At 48.7% G+C, this 17,055-nt stretch overlaps 1 protein-coding gene across 1 annotated transcript in view; it reads right to left on the bottom strand.

The window, feature by feature from the left end:
• VWA2 (von Willebrand factor A domain containing 2) overlaps positions 1 to 17,055 on the bottom strand; it is a 36,402-nt gene that overhangs the window by 13,047 nt on the left and 6,300 nt on the right. The window contains exons 4-5 of the mRNA XM_021700218.1: positions 10,543 to 10,652; positions 2,403 to 2,597 (exon numbers count right to left, since the gene is read on the bottom strand). Coding sequence (XP_021555893.1) covers positions 2,403 to 2,597; positions 10,543 to 10,652 — 305 coding nt within the window. The remainder of the gene's footprint in view (positions 1 to 2,402; positions 2,598 to 10,542; positions 10,653 to 17,055) is intronic.

Here is a 17,055-nt window from a genome sequence, read left to right as displayed (position 1 = left end):
CCTGACCCAGGGCTTCTCGAGTCCTCTAAGTGAGGGGCACTCAAAGTGTGGTGTGTGGGCCGGTGTAGGCCGCCATATTGTTTCACCCTCGTCCAGAACCAGACAAGCACAGACACTGAGAATGAACACTCAGAACCTAGCTGTACAGCAACTTGACGGAGTCCTTTTCGGTCTGCTTGAATCAGATAGTCAACATTTGAGCTCAGGGTCTTTGTTTTTTATTTTACTTTCCTAGTAGTTCATTTGTATTGTATTTCTCTAAAGTCTCAGGCCACAATGGATTAACACACAAAGCAAGGCAAACTGGACCCCCGCCACAGATGGTCTGAGAAGCACTGCTCCTATAGCAGCTAGAGAAGAAAGCCCAGAACTGGCCACGGATTTCCACCATCTGGGAGGCTCCAGCCTCACCAACGAACTGGGCAACTGTGATGTGCACGGTAGTCTATTCAGCACCGTGGGGGGGGGGGGGTTGGTGAGCCAGGAAGCAACACTCTCGTCTCCTCTCTCACCGGGTTTATCTCCTCACATGTGAGGACACACAAAGAGCCCATGGTAAGGCGGTCTCGCCACCAGTAACAGACAACAGCACGGTGACAGTGGTGACGACCGTCAGCACCACCAGGACGTGGCCCGGAATGTCCCCTTGGTACTGCACATGCTGGTCCATGGGGGTCTTCCCTCTCTGCACTCACCCCCTAGGCGATCCTCAGGCGATAAATGCCATCCTCAAGTACAAGGTCTCTGTCTATCCTCTCTTTTGTGCCCCGGACTCCAACATCCAGCTGCTGACTCAGCTTTTGACCCATCTGCACCTCAAACTTGGGTCTGAAACAGAACTCTGCTTCCCTGATTCTTCCCCAGTCCTCCCCATCTCAGGAAACAACACCCCCTTTCCCTGTGGGGCTCAACCCCAAATCCTTGACTCTTCCTTCCACGTTCCATTCAGCGGCCACTCCGAGGCTCTGCCTTCAGAACAGACCCTTGGTCCGACCATTCCTCAGTGGCTCCCAGTGCTTCCCCACTACTCGCCACCGTTACCTCTTGTGTGAGCAGCTCCAAAGACTGCCTGACTCGATGCCCCACGTCCCCCGAAATTGCTTCTCCTTCCACCTCTATTCTCTACCTGGCAGGCAGTGTCATCTTGTAAAACAGTAAGCCGATACATGTCATTTCCCAGCTCGAAGTCATCGAAAGACTTCCCAATCTCCTCGCAATAAACTCTCAAGTCTTGACTCTGACCCACAGAGTCTCTAGACCTGACTCCCACCTACCTCTTCTGCCCCATTTCTTGTAATCCACCCCTTGTTTGCGCCTTCCAGACACTCCCTGGCGGACACACTAAGCTAGCTACTGCCTCAGGGCCTTTGTGCTTGCCACCTGCATGCCTAGCCTGTTCTTTTTCCTGCTGTCTGGAAGGCTTGCTACTCCTTTCACTCAAGTTTCTGCTCAGAAGTCAACTCCTCTAACATAGCGGGGCTCGCTAATGCCCATCACTCTGTTAACCTCCTCCCTTACTTTTTCTCTTTTGCACTTTATTTCCACCTGAAAGGACATTCCTTGTTTATTCACTCGTCTATCATCTAGTTCCTTTCCTAGAATGGAAACTCCGTGAAGGGCAGGCACCTGGTACTGTCTCTGCATCCCGAGAACTTCGAATAGCATCTGGCATATCTATTGACTGAGAGAATCGAAAATGTACTAAAGTTAATAAAGAGATTTCTATGTGCGGGCACAGTACCAGGACCAGAGTCATTTCACTCAATACCCACGACAACGAGGGGCCCACAGAGGCACCTCCAATTTTAAGGTTGGGAGCAGTGAGGACCCGTGGAGAGCACCTCCCAGTGTCTGGAGAGAAGAGCAGCCCGTCACAGTCCCCCACTCTCCTGGCCTCAGGAGCGGGTCTGTGACTCAAGCTAATGAGAAGCCTTTCTTGGATTATTCAACTGGAATCGGCAAACGGGAGTCTTTTCTCTCTGGGGTGGAGCTGGGCGCTGCCCGCAGCCACGGTTCCAGGTCGCTCTGAGGGCCAGGCTGAGGGAACGGCAGATGCGCACGGAGGACAGAAAGGGTCTTCACGGCGTTCAAGGCCCTGGCTCCTGCTCGCCCCAGGGGACCCCCCCCCCGACCCACCCAGTACAATTAGAGGAGTCTGTGACTTTCCATTTCCGCCCCCAGAGAATCTGAGTCAGGTTTCTGGCGCTGACAAACCGGTACTCGGACTAGAGACAACGCGCACTCTCAGACTCGAGCTCCCTGCGCTCCGGCCCGACATAGAGAGTGAGGAAAAGACAGAGCCCGGGAAGGACCAGGGTGGTTGGGCCGGATCCCCTCCCGCCCCGTGGCTGTGAAGAGTCTCCACAGTCCACAGGGCGACCCAGCGCCACCCGGGCTCTTACCTCGGAAACCGGACCCCGACGGCAAATATGGTGACACCTCTTTCCTTCAGCTGCTCAGCGGGCAGCGCCACCTGCCCTTGGGACCGCCCGTCAGTGGCGACGACCAGGATCTGGGGCACGGAGGCATTTCTGCCCCCGGGGAACCCCTTGCGCAGAAGGTATTTCAGGGCGAGGCCTGTGTCTGTGCGCCCTCCTCTGAGCTCACAGGGAAGGAGAAAACAAGGCTGGGCGTCAGTCACCCACGGACGTGACAGCCGCGCTCTCCCAGCAGAGGCCCCAAGTGACAATTGCAGCACGGGACGTGCACTTTCTCACCCCCTGAACCACACTGGAGAGTAGAAATGCACTTTTCCCGTGGACTGAAGGCTCACCCCGCACACTTCTGTTGTGTTACGTGATAGAGTCATTCTCTGGGCACGTCTTTTGACCGTCTTTTGACCGTCTTCCCGCGCCCACCCCACCCCCCGCCTCCGGTGACCGCTCAGGGCTGACAACCCTCATTGTGTGCGTCTCTAACACCCACCTCCCGCCTCCTCCTATCATTCCCTTCTTGTTACGGCGGGGGGGTGGGGGGGAGCAGGTCACTGAGCTAAAGAACACCGTGTGCATCTGTAAGAGTGATCGGAGGGCCTGAGGGGGGTCACGTCTGTGATCAGGCCTTCCTGGCCCGCTTTCCAGCTCAGGGTTGGGTGCTGCAAGGCTGAACTGATGGACGACTTCCAGATCAGGGGACGTTACAGCGGTCCCACCTCACCACAGCCGCGTTAGAGGGACGGTCCGCTGAGCTTGGAATGAAATCTTACAGTAGGACGCTCACATCCTGGGGCGGTGGGTGGGAGAGAACTGTCGGCTCTGAGAGTCAAGTGGGCAGAAAATGGCGATTCCCTACAATGGGTTTTAGGCCAAACCTTTCAGTGGGAGGCAACACCGACATGAAAAACAGCGTTGAGGCTGATGGAATCACAGCGGATATTAACTATACACACAGAGAAAACTGTTAGATCGTCGTTCTGAAGTGCTAATCCCAGACTGTAGATTTGGGGGTGCACAATTATTCTCAGATCACACTGAGCGTCAGTGAAGGCAATGTCTGCCTCCCAGAGGGCCTTACGGTGATTCTTCTAATGTGCAAACATCCAAATGACGGGAGGCACGGCCAATCTGTGTGTGTGTGTGTGTGAATGCCTGTGTGTGTTCACGTGTGAATGTGTGTACACTTTTGAAACGCAACGCTGAAAATGCTCCGTTCTCATGCAAGCCCGACATGCCCCTCCTGCCCGGGCATCTCTCCTGCTCTGTTCTCCTCCAAGAGGCTCCTCAGAGATCCCTCTAGGCTCCTTTCATTTAGTGGTTCCCTCTTCCTCTCGGTCCTCAAAGACCTCTCCATTCAGCAGAGAGGTGACGGAAGAGCAAGGAGGAGTGTGCTTGGAAGGATTTATGGACCAGGCCCAGAATATTCTTTACTTTTACTGCTTTCTGTCCTAAGTGAGCTCTGTAAGGGCAATTCTCTTTGTGGAGCTCCATTAAGTTAATAAACGTCACAAGAGTGGAGAGCTCCCAGAATGAAGACTCTCTGTCTACTATATATCAGCATCTGCATCAATTAGAAAGCCAGTTTTCAGCCCACTGGTGTTTACTGTGGACTCTCTAAAGGGAAGATAGTGAGAGGGAGACCAGGAAGCGTAACATGACCCCAGCCCTCAACAAACTATTGGTCTAGCTGAAGAAACAGACCTACCAGCAAATAATAATTATCAATCAAAGGATGACAATTAATGAGAGTTCTGAGGAGGGCTTCACTGTGGGGAAGAGCTGTAAGGAACAGGCTCCTCAGCAGGGAAAGTGTCTCATGGGGTCTTGGTGGGTCCATGGATTAGGAGAGGAAGAGGCCACCCCAATCAGGGGAAAGGGTGTGAACAAAGACGCTGGGGAACACCACCAGCCGAGTCCTGGGTCTAGTGAGCAGAGCCTGGCTTGGGCAAGGGGCTTATCCAAGGGGAACAGAGCACAGCAAGTACCCCCAACCCTCTTCATGCTCTGCTGGGTCGCACATGAGATACTGAGGACAACCAAGAGGATTTGACTTCCGAGAAGACTGCCACCTTTACCAAAGCTCGTGTGTGTGTGATATCTTCCTCTAAGGTTCCTGGAAAGGCAAACTGTTTCCCGTTTCTAAAGGATAATACTCACGCTGAGTTGCCACTTCATGCCAAATATTTCACCTACTCCTGTTACTGAATGTAATCCTTCCAACTATGGTAAAAGGTGCTAATAATACCCTCATTTAACAGATGAGGAAACTCCAGCCCAAGGGACAGTAATACTAAATGCTAGTATTTCCAGAGCATTCTCATGCGGCAGGCACGACCATGTTTTTTTTGTTTTGTTTTGGGTGTGTGTGTGTGTGTGTGTGTGTGTGTGTGTGTGTGCAGGTGCTAAGCTCCAATAATTCTCACCATAGCTCTCTGAGATACGGGGAGTTCAGGGAAAGGCCTTATTGAAGGTCACACAGCTCATGAACGTGGAGACAGGACTTGAACCCTGGGCCCTCCACCTCCAGAACCCAGGTTCTTAACCATAACGTCATACAGCCATTCAAGTCACCTGCCTCTCACCCAGCTAGTGGAGGTCAGAACTGGAGTTTAAACAGGCCGATTCCAAAGCCAGTGGCCTTTCTCTCTCCAGGGGTTGGCAAATTACAACCTGTGGGCCAAATCTGGTCTACTGCCAGTTGTTATAGATAAAATTTCACTGGGAAACAGCCATGCCCATTCAATTATGTACTGTCTATGCAGAGACCACATGGCCGGCAAAGCCTGAAGTATTTCCTCGATGACTCTTCACTGAAAAAGTTTGCTGACCCCTGCTCCAGACTATTCTACCCGAATGGTCACAACACTCTCTGTTCATCAAAAGCCAAGGAGTGACCATGGAGCTCCCTGGGCCTTCATGCCCCTGGCAGTGTGCCCTATGAGCCTCCTGGATGTGGGTAGAGAGAAATCAAATGTCAAAGACATGGGAGCCCAGGCTCCCAACTGTACTGGCCTGTGGGGAGTCTGCCCTTCCTATTACTCAGCACACAAATGCCTGTGCTATCTGTCCTCTCCACTTCTGCTCCTTAACCCGCCTTTCCCACTGGAACTCTCTGCAGGCGAGGTGAGATCCCTAAAGACTTCTGAACTCTGGGAAATGAGGAAAAACCCTGCCACCTCTGTGGTCCTTACTCTGTAGAGCATTTCTAACTCACAGTCTGGCTGCAGACAACGGAGGTCTGAGGCCAGAGTCTCTCCGAAATTTTTCCAATTCCTCTCAAACGGGACTAAACCAGATTGAAAGTAAAGGCTCACAGACTGACTACTGTCTCGGGGAGTTGTGATTGCAATGCATGGACCTTTTTTGGCAGGGGTGGGGTGGGGTTCCAGAATCTAAACATTTTGCCACTCAAGTGGGTTAAGAACACGGGCTCAGGGCGCCTGGGTGGCTCAGTTGGTTGAGCGACTGCCTTCAGCTCAGGTCATGATCCTGGAGGCCCGGGATCGAGTCCCGCATGGGGCTCCCTGCTCGGCAGGGGGTCTGCTTCTCCCTCTGACCCTCCCCCCTCTCATGCTCTATCTCATTCTCTCTCTCAAATAAATAAAATCTTCAAAAAAAAAAAAAAGAACACGGGCTCCAGAGCCATTGGGGCTCAAATATTAGATCTGAAATTTATTAGCCAAGTAAACTAAAAAAGTTACGTAACCTGAAACTCAGTTTCCTTCCCTGTTAAGTAGGGAAAGTAACAGTAGTGAGGATTAAGTGCTGCACCCAGTGCCTCCTAGTACCTAGTGAGGACTCCATCAGTGATAGTTACCATGGTAAACTAACGGTCCTATTCCAAGAAGTTTATCTTTTGAGTTAGTCTCAAATTCCAATGAGTTTAAAAATCTCTTGGGAGGCAGAATAATGGAGATTCTCAGATCCTATCACCAGAGACTCCAAATTGGTGGTGGGTGTGTGACCAGGCTGAGAGTCTACATTTCAAATCAGCTTCCTCTGCCCCAGGGAGTCTGATGCAGGTAATCTATGGAACAGATTCTGAAAAATAATTCATCAGAAAACTCACTGTAGGTAGAGGGGTTTGATTACAGGTGCTTTTTTCCCTCTCTTTTTTTAGTCAATAGACAAAAATCTTGGAATCAGTGTAAATGTATCCTTTTAGAAGAATGATTTAATATACTATGATAGTTCAATTCATTGGGTTATTATATAACCATTAAAAAGGATCAACATGAAAAATAATGCAGCTTTATGCAAAAAAAAAAAACCACGAAATAATAAGTTAAAAAAGAAACAAATGCTTTGTAATTATAACTCCTCTAAAAGCTATCTTTGAATGTTGCCTGTGGCTTGAAAGACACCACAGATAGCTATAAAAGGCTTTGTGCTAAGGTGAAGTGGTGCTATTTCTGGAGAGCTATCTAAATACAGTAAAACTCTGATAAAGCTATGCATGGGGTCCAAAAAAAATGCAATCACAGAAAATCAGAGTTGCGTTCTTGGGAGATTAGGGAAATGACTGAGGGAGACTGCAGAGCCAGTTGGCCAGGAGCTCTGGTCATTCAGAGATTTGGCTGGCCATGCTCTATCTGATATTATGCTATCACGGGGTGCAATACTTGATTGCAGTATTTTTTAAACTTCTTTTTGCAAAGCAGAGACAAGGGGTTGTCAGGACGGTTCCTTAGCCACCTCAAAACACACTTTCAGGGGATCGCTGTGGTCTAAAAAGGCAAGTATTGGGGGGTTTGGGTAGAGCTGTCCCAATCAGTCCAGCCTTTAAAATTTCACTGCAGAAAAAGGGTAGAGTCCTGGAGAGGTCATCACTCCCACTCAGCCAACATTCCTCTGTACTGATTAATAACAACATCTTAATATTTAGTGTCCTCAGCGACCCTGCAACTGTGGCCAAAAAATTAGTTACTGCCTCCTTGCCTTGTTTGCTACCTCTTATAGTCATCCTAGGACACACGAGCATTAACCACGCACAGCCCGGTAAGAAGAGCTGACCTTGTTCAGACACATGAAGAGGTTTCTTTCTCCACCCACCGTGTCCTCATCTGGCACCTTCTTACTGAGTCTCTGGACTTCCTATGTTGTGAATAATACTCTCAAGCCCTTCATTAGGACTTTCAACACAGCTGAGAGGAGGGTCAACCAACTCTTTAGGGGGTGAGAGGGGAGGGGAGGGTGGAAAGAGGTGGAAAAGGACAGCTGGGTGGGGTCTAGTGGATGAGCCCCTCGCCTCTGTGGTCCTGGCCAAGTCACCTGTTCCTTCTCAGCCTCAGTAGTCTCTTCCATAAAATAACGGGCTGGAACAGATACTGATGATCTATAAAGTGCCTTTTTGAACCAATTTGCTGCAATTTGCTTAGTTTTCAGAAGACAGCGGGGCCAGATGATGGAATCAAAGTCACCCAATTTTTCACTTTCAGTCCTAAACTTAAACCAACAGGTTACTTTTTCTTCTGCCAATGTTAACATGCATATAATGGGTACAAAGATGTTTTTGTAATAAAATGTTATATCAATAATGATATACACTTCATATACCATAAAATTCACCCTTTTAAAAGTATATAATTCCCTGGTTTTTTATTTTTATTTTTTAGATTTTTATTTATTTATTTGAGAGAGAGAATGAGATAGAGCATGAGAGGGGGGAGGGTCAGAGGGAGAAGCAGACTCCCTGCTGAGCAGGGAGCCCGATGCGGGACTCGATCCTGGGACTTCAGGATCATGACCTGAGCCGAAGGCAGTCGCTTAACCAACTGAGCCACCCAGGCGCCCATCCCTGGTTTTTTAGTATATTCACAGAGTTGTGCAACCATCCCCACTAAGTCCAAAACATTTCATTGCCCCCAAAAGAAGCCCTACACACATTAGCAATCACTCCCTATTCCCCCTCCTCACCACCCCTGGGAGTGACTAATCTGCTTCTGTCTCCACAGATTTGCCTATTCCAGACATTTCATATAAATGAAATCATACAACATGTGGTCTTCTGTGTCTGGCTTCTTTCACTGAGCATCCTATTTTCAAGGTTGATCCATGTTGGGGCATGAATCACGTCATCCTTCCTTTTTATGGCTGAATAATATTCCATTGTTTGGATATACCACATTTGGTTTATCTATTCGCTCACTAGACATTTGTGTTGTTTTCATTTTTTGGCACTTATAAACAATGCTACTCTGAACATCAGTATACAAGCTTTTCTAGGGGCATACATTTTCACTTCATTCGGAGTAGAGTCGTTGGGTCATATGGTAAGTGTGTTTACCAGCCAGACTGTTTCCAAAGCTGCTGCACCATTTGGTGCATGAGGGTTCCAATTTCTCCACGTCCCTGCCGACACTTGCTACTGTCTGTCATTTATCTTAGCCTTGCTAATGGGTGTGAAGTGGGAGCTCACTACAGTTTTGATGTGCATTTCCTTAATGACTAAGGACACTGAACATCGTTTCAAGTGCTTATTGACCATTTAAATATCTTTTCTGGAGAAATGTCTGTTTACAAGGTTTCTCGTTGGGATGATGAAAATGTTCTAAAATTAGATTACAGTAATGGTTGCATAACTCTGGAAAATACACTCAAAATCCCTGAACTGTCCCTATTAAGTGTGTGATCTTTATGGTATTTAAATTATGTCAATAAGGTGCTTTTAAAAGGCTAATGTGCATAATAATCATAGGGCAGGGAGGCAGTGGCAGAGACCTTTCAAAAAGTACAGATCCTAAGTATCTAGTATCTAAGTATCCTAAGCCCAGAGAGGGATTCATTAGGTCTGGGAGGGAACCACAGCACCTGCATTTTTGACACACACCCTAAGCAACTCTGACCCAGACCTTCTGACCAAAGATGTCACTTTAACAAGGGCTGCTCTGGGTATCGGAGCCCAAGACTGTTTCTCGATAGGAAACCATTCTTGGAGGGGTAGAAGGTTCCAAAGAACTAGGAGAGACCAGTGTACACTAACGTCATTTTTAACAAACATTTCAATGTGCTCTTTTCCCTTGTACTTTCTTGCATTTGACTTGCCTCTCATTCTGCTCAGGGCACCCCTGGGCTGGGATAAATAGCCTGAGATGAAGCCACTGGGGGTACGGATAGGGTACCTATAGGGCCCCCAAAGTTCCTGCTGTGCCCAGTGTGGGGGTGCGGGCTTCTTGAGGGCACTGGCAGACATACAGAGGCCCGTGACTGGGAAAAGGGCCGCAGAGTCTAGGGCCTTTGCAACTGAAGTTGGTGGCTGGCTATAAAGGGCTGGGACCATGGACATCAGTGGGACATCAGTGGGACTTCACTGAGCACACGCACAAAAGGGGCAGCAGACACCACAGAGGATCCAGAGATCAGAGTGGAAGGAAAGGCTTCTTCTGTGTGGGTTTGTGAACGCATGTGTGTAGCATGCATATATAACACACTTTCATAGACATAAAGATATGTGTGTGTATATAATAGACATGTATATAAAACATACACAAAATATATGTATATTTACATATGCATATTTGCATATACACACACATCAGCTGACTCATAATGTGAATAATGTTACGACCCTACTACATACATAATTTATAGGGCATGTATGTGCATGAGCTCTCCAGAACAGAGTCACACTGGAGGACAATCAACATGAATAGCTATTCAGAAATTTTTAAAGCATTCTTAATAACAGAGGAACACGGACTCTTTCTAGAAGACAAAAACGAGGCTCCAAGAAGTATGGCGAGCCGTCCCAGCCACAGTGGTGACCAGGGAAAGAACTGGGAGAAAGAGCCAGAGTTCTTCCCACCACCCCATGCTCTTGACGGGTCTCGACCTTCACTAGCCACTTGGTCCCAGGTTAACTGGCAATTCCACACAATAGCAGCAAACAGACTTTCTTTTTTAACTTGCATGTAAGTTCCCACCTGGGACACTGTTATGTAATAATAAGGAGCAGTCTTGAGAAGGGAATTCTCATTACAGACTGTGCACAGCTGGGGTTCCGGAAGCCAAACCACAGCCCTCCCTCGGGCCAATCACACCCTTCTAGGGAGCGATCTTAAGAGCCCCTGGCCTCATCCTAACCATGGCAGCATCTGATCATACATACTTGAAGACCATCCTCTTGATTTTTGCCTTCACTTCCTGTTGGGATGAAAACGAATCCAAGCGGAATTCCAGACGAGGAGCGGAACTGAACTGGAGTGCTCCCACTCTGACCTGCAGTAGGAGACAGAGGGCCCAGGGGTCTGAGAGCGAGGTCAAGTCACAAACATTCCTAAGGGACAGGAAAGGACGAGAAAGGTGAATGACCCTGCCTCCTGCCCACTCAACAAATACCAGTACCAAGGCTTTCTCCAGTGTTCCTGAAAGAAGGTTCCAAAGGCCAGGAGGAGCATCTGGAAGGAAACAGTGAATCTGCCTATGTGCCGTACTGACAACCACCAGTTCAAACTTCTCAGCCCACATTCTGGCAGCTCTCCCGCCTGGGCTGTGAGCATCTCTAGGGCAGGGTCTCTGGTCCCACTTCCAAAGGCCTCCCAGGTGCAGGCACCGTTTTCAGCAATCTCATTATTTTATTTAACCCACAGAGCGCCATCAATACTCACGCAGCTGCTGGAGAAACTAAAACGCAGAGAGGACACGGATCTGGCCCAGGGCTAGTGAGAAGGGGAACCGGGCCGTTGGACTTTGTGCCTCCGGCGCTCACGAAGCCTCAGTTACACGGCTTGCCTTCTTAGCCAGCGCGGGCCTGCAGCAGCATGCTGCCGACCCAGCCCCAGGGCGCCGCAGAAGTGAACGGGTGGGCGCGGGGCGGTCCTTCCAGGCCTGCTCCTGCCACGCTGGGGAAAGGCCAGCTCTCGACCGGAGTCACACTGGAGGACATGCAACACTGGAGCTGAAGGGCCTCTGCAGGGGAAGGAGTCAGAGCCACGGGTGATTTCAAACAGACTTAGCCTCCTCATTCAGGAGGCCATTTGAAAAACTCCAACGCCTTCCAAAACCGGAGAAGGGAAACTGAATAAAGTCACTTTCTGGGCCCTTAGGACACTAGCCTGTCTCGAGCAGAAAAGGCTATACACATTTAGGCCTCCTCTCGAGGGCCCACGCCCTGTACCCAATCATTGGCTCTCCAAAACCCCTGGAGAAACTGCATGCTCGCTACTATGCTCTTAACTAACCCCAATTCTGGCCAAGATTGCAAATAGGCCAAGTGATTCATATTTCAGCAATGAGGCTGCCTTTTACCTACTACTTGAACTCCTTCACTGCTGATCCCTGAACAGGCTTGGTGCTTTGGAGACCATCAAAGCGCTCAGCCCCACCGGGCCAGCTGCGTCTGCTCCCAATGAGCACAACCCAGCAGATCTTGCTTTAACAGGAAGTTCTAAGGAGGAGCTGGTGAGCATCTTCAGTAGAAAGAAATTTAAGTCTTGGGTGTGCGTGTGTGGGAGATGGACACTGGAAAACAGCAGTAGAGAAGCTCAGGAGATTCTGAGGAACAACCCTTTGGAAATCTCCTTTGAAGTCAGCTTGTGATCAAGGTGGCATCTCCAATTAGTGGGGGAAAGATGGTCCAGTCAGTAAGTGATACTGGGACAACTGAATAGCCACCTACAAAATAGAGGATCAATCACAAATGGATTCAAGATTTACACGTGTAAGAATGTAACCATGAGGGCGCCTGGGTGGCTCAGTCGGTTGAGCGACTGCCTTCGGCTCAGGTCATGATCCCAGGGTCCTGGGATCGAGTCCCGCATCGGGCTCTCTGCTCTGCGGGGAGCCTGCTTCTCCTCTCCCACTCCCCTTGCTTGTGCTCCCTCTCTCGCTGTGTCTCTCTCTTTCAAATAAATAAATAAAGTTAAAAAAAAAAAAAAAGAATGTAACCATGAAAGTTCTAGAAGAAAACTTGAATGTCTTCATAACTTCGAAGTGGAAAAAGACCTTACTGTGCCTTGAAATCCAGAAGCCATAAAGGAAAAGGTTGATAAATCTGACTACATAAAGAAAAGTTCTGGGATGCCTGGGTGGTTCAGTTGGTTAAGCGTCTGCCTTCAGCTCAGGTCATGATCCCAGGGTCCTGGGATCGAGCCCCACATCGGGCTCTCTGCTCTGTGGGAAGCCTGTTTCTCCCTCTCCCACTCCCCCCCTGCTTATGTTCCCTCTCTCGCTGTGTCTCTGTCAAATAAATAAATAAAATCTTAAAAAAAAAAAATGAAGACAAACAGAAACGTTGTTTGCAGCTCAAGTCAGAGGCACAGGGTTAGTTTTCCCAATATGTAAAGAGTGTCTAGGAATTCACATGTAAAAGACCAACAACACAATAGAAAAATGGGCAAAGTGATCACACAGGAAATACAAATGTCTCTTTAGTATGAGAAAAGATGCTTAACTGTACCACACAGAGATGTAGCAAAAAGCTAAATACAATGTTTGCAGGGGAAACTAGCAAGTTCTCAAACATTTCTGGTAAGAACATAAATGTTACTGCATCCATGGAGAGCACTTTGTCAAATATTATTGAAAGTTACAATTGCAGGGGCACCTGGGTGGCTCAGCATCTGCCTTCATCTCAGGTCATGATCCCGGGGTCCTGGGATAGAGTCCCGCATCGGGCTCCCTGCTAAGTGGGGAGTCTGCTTCTCCCTCTTCTCCCCCACCCCCGGCTCGTGCTCTCTCACTCTCTCTCTCAAATAAATAAATAATCTTAAAATAAAAAGTTACAATTACATAGGGAATTTATCCTACAGATATACTTCCATATGTGTGAGATAATGGATTTACGAGCTCACAGTGTATTTGTAATATCAAATGTCTGTCAGTAAGGGATTGGTTAATTAATCCTCAGGAAATCCTTATGATGGAACGTTAGTAAGCTGTAAAAAATAATATAGATCTATATTAAGGCCAGGTTACCTATATACCTAGATATGGAAAGACTTCCAAGGTAACATGAAGAGGAAAAGGCGAGGGATGGAACAGTGCATATAGCATGATATACCTCATATTGCTTTGTTTGCATGAAGCGATTCCGGAAGGATGCTCATGGAAGCAGGTAGGGACGGGGGCGCCTTGGTGGTGCAGTCGGTTACATGTCCGACTCCTGGGTTTCGGCTCTGGATGTGATCTCAGGGTCATGGGATTGAGCCTGGCATTGGGCCACATGCTCAGCATGGAGTACACTTGAGACTCGCTCTTCCTCTCCCTCTGCCTCTTCCTACCATGCGTGCGCGCATGCTCCCTCTCGCAAATAAATAAATAAATAATAGATCTTTTTTAAAAAAGCAAGCAGATAGGAAAACTGGGCAGATGGAAAATGTGAGTAGGGACACTCGGCATTGAATGTGTTTTAATTGAACCATGTGAATGATTACTTGGTTAAAAAACAACTCCCTTGAGACCAGCAGCAGCTGGGTGTATTTACTCGAATCAAACAGGAAGGCTACAACATCAAAACAAAACAAGATGGAAATAGCTTGAGTCAGTGGTTAAGGCATTTAATGTAATTGGTGGTTTGGGAGCAAAGCAGTTGCCTTTTATCTTCGGTTTACTGTATGCTCAGGAGCGAGCCTGCCCAGATTGCTCGCCGCTCTATAATCGCTCTGGTCTCCGCTGCAATCACTGTATTAGAGCCAGGAAGCGAACTTCTCGGCTTTTAATTGCTGGGAGGAAGGCTTCAAACACCTTCCATCCACCTCCACAACGGAGCATCCATGACAAGCCTTAACTTACAGCGACTTGAAAGCTGAAGTTTTAGAAAGTAAAATAAGGCGCAGATCCCTTGCATATGGAGGAATAAGGAGTCAGAGAAACGCAGCAGCAAAAGCAGAAAGCCTGAAGCACAAATCAGATCGAACCGTCTTCAACGGCTCTCCTGCAAACACCCTTTGCTAGCATCCCAGCAAGTCTGAGCGGCTCGAGGTCCACATGCTCACTCGCTCACTGAAACAGACCGCACCGCCAACCCCCTTGCTCAAAGAGTCTTGCTGCGAGAAAGTTTTTCTCAGGTCCAGCCCAAACAGAGCCCTCTGAATGCCCAGATTCTGTCTGAATGAAATACAGCCACTCTGCACCTTCTTTCACCTGAACATGATAATCAGCTTCCCTCATCTATGGAAGTTTCCAGGGCTCTCACTGTTCTGGCTCCTTGGGGTGGGTACCGCCTGGTTTGCCAATTTCTAACCTAAAAATCAGCCTCCGGAACATAATGCCATATTTTAGATGTGGTCTGGCAACACCGGGTTTTAATTCCCTGAACTCTGGGGACCTGTGGTTGACTTGCACCAGCCCTGAAGTTTTCTTACCCTCTCGGCAGACGCTGAGTTCCATCAGCACCCACCCCTTACACACACACACACAGTGCCACCATGCCAGCTATCCATTTGCCATGTGACAGGGTGTGACTTCTGAGGGTCACCTCATTCTGACCCAGGAACCACCCACAGGGAGGGACAAGGGTCCTAATGGAACAGGTCCTGAGCTGAGCGGCTAGAGCCCCAATCCTTCCACACTTAGCTGTGTCCTCCGCTTACTGTGTGACCCCAGGCAGTTACTTAGCCTCTCTGAGCCTGTTTCTTCATCTGTAAAATGTTCACCAATAATCCACACAGCTCTTCTCTCCCAACCTACCATCCTCTGGGGCCTCCAGGCCACCCGTTTCAGGACACGCACTACCTCAGTGCCAACATCAAACGTTCGATCTTTATGGCTCTTTCTCCATAAATAACTCATGAAACTTCATGGGGGAAACACCTCCCTTGAAAAGCAGGACCCTGTGCAGAAGGTGGGGACTCAGCAGTCCTTGGCCCCGGCCCTCGGAGGACCTGCGATGGCTTCACAGGTGGAACGTCCAGGCGGCTCAAGCCCAGATGGAATGGTTTCTGCTACGGTGTCTTTGGATGGCCGTGCCGGACGGCCTGCGGTCCAGGGCGATGTGCTCACTCTCCTCAAATTACCTGCCATTCTGGAGAAAATCTGGCTTTCATTAAAAGCCACTTTTGCTCTTCAGTCCTAGAGGTTTTTCTGGGATTTACCCAGGAATGTCATCTTAGAAAACCACTTCCTATTGCAACCTGTTTGCAAGTAGTCTCTAATTCAAGTTAAGTATGGCTTCTCAGACCAAAACACCCTTCTTAGATTTTGATTTTTGAGTAGGTTCAAAATCCATCAAGTATAAAAAAAAAGTAAAACGGATGAGTCTCCTCCTGGATTTGCACCCCATCTGCTCAGTTCCTGGCCTCGCTCTCGACAGCAGATCACTGCTCTTAGCCTCTTTACAGATCTCTCCAAGTACATAGACTTTTTACTGCCCTTTTTCATAAAAAGTAACACATTACATATACCATTTACCATACACCTTTTCACTCTCATCTGGGTTGAGGCCCCTCCATCCAAGAGAGCTTCCCCACTCACTTTCTACAGCTGCCCCGTGTTTCCCTTATGAATGCATCCTAATGAATTCACCTGTCCCCTGTGAATGGGTGTTTGGATTACCTGAAAGCTTTTACAATCGTAAACAACTCTGCAAGGAGTAACTGTGTGGTATTTTGCATCTGTGGGAGTACCTGCAGAATAAATTCCTTGGGGTGGAATTCTTGAGTCACAGGGCCCAGGCCTTTGTAATTCGGACAGACGCTGCCAGATTCCCTTCCTAGAGGTTGCACCAGGTTATACTCCCACCATCAGTGCAAACCCATTTCTACAGATCGGCCACCGGGGCAAGTCACCAAACCGGATTTTTGCTAATCCAGTAGGTGAAAATGGTATTTCGGTGGGAGTTGTGCTGTTACAGTGGGTGAGGCTGTCTAAGGGCCATTTGTGTTTCAATTTCTGGGAACTGTGTTCGTTGCCCATTTTTCTACTGGGTTGTCCCAAGATGCCCCTTTTAGCAGCGAGAGCCACAGTCAGCACAATCTGCTGCTATTTAAGAGCAGCTCTCCAGAGCCAGGAAGAGCAAGGAATGAAGAAGCTGGCTGGATTCACTCAGGCAGGAGGAGCTCCTCTCAAGTGAACATACGGGGTGGGAGCTGCACTTCATATTGAGACTCTGGTCTTCCGAGGTAGAGTTTTTGTCTGTCAGTATGCTTTCCCTTTTCCACTGTTCCATGAACACCTCTCCCTAGTGGGGAACCGAGAACGTGGATCAGCCCATGACTCACACGTGGCCAGATCCTCTTTCCCCTCTGACTACGGGGATTGGTCAAGGGATTGTCATGTGACCTACACCTGCCCAGTGGGAGCCCTCCGTGGGACCTTCTGCCGCTTGTTCAGGGAGAGAAACCCACTTTCTTTTAACTGGGATCACTGGCTTGAGGGGCAGTGCGGGGCAAATTTTCCTTGTAAGGAAAGCCTGCGTGGGAAGGAAGCCAACCAAGGAACACAAAACTGACGGAATGAGCCCTTAGATCCTGCCATGCCTAGAACCAGGACCCACCCCCTTGGTCTTCCTGTTCCACCAGCCAGTGAATGTCCTCTTCTTTTTTTTAAAGAGTTATTTATTTATTATTTTAGAGAGAGAGAAAGAGAGAGTGTGGGCACTCGCAAGCCAGGGAAGGGGCAGAGGGAGAGGGAGAATCCCCAGCCCCCGAGGCGGGCTCAGTCCCTGACCCTGAGACCGCGACTC

The sequence above is a fragment of the Neomonachus schauinslandi genome, chromosome 6 (genome assembly GCF_002201575.2).
Source record: "Neomonachus schauinslandi chromosome 6, ASM220157v2, whole genome shotgun sequence".
Lineage (NCBI taxonomy): Eukaryota > Metazoa > Chordata > Mammalia > Carnivora > Phocidae > Neomonachus > Neomonachus schauinslandi.
This window is presented reverse-complemented; position numbering and strand designations above follow the sequence as displayed.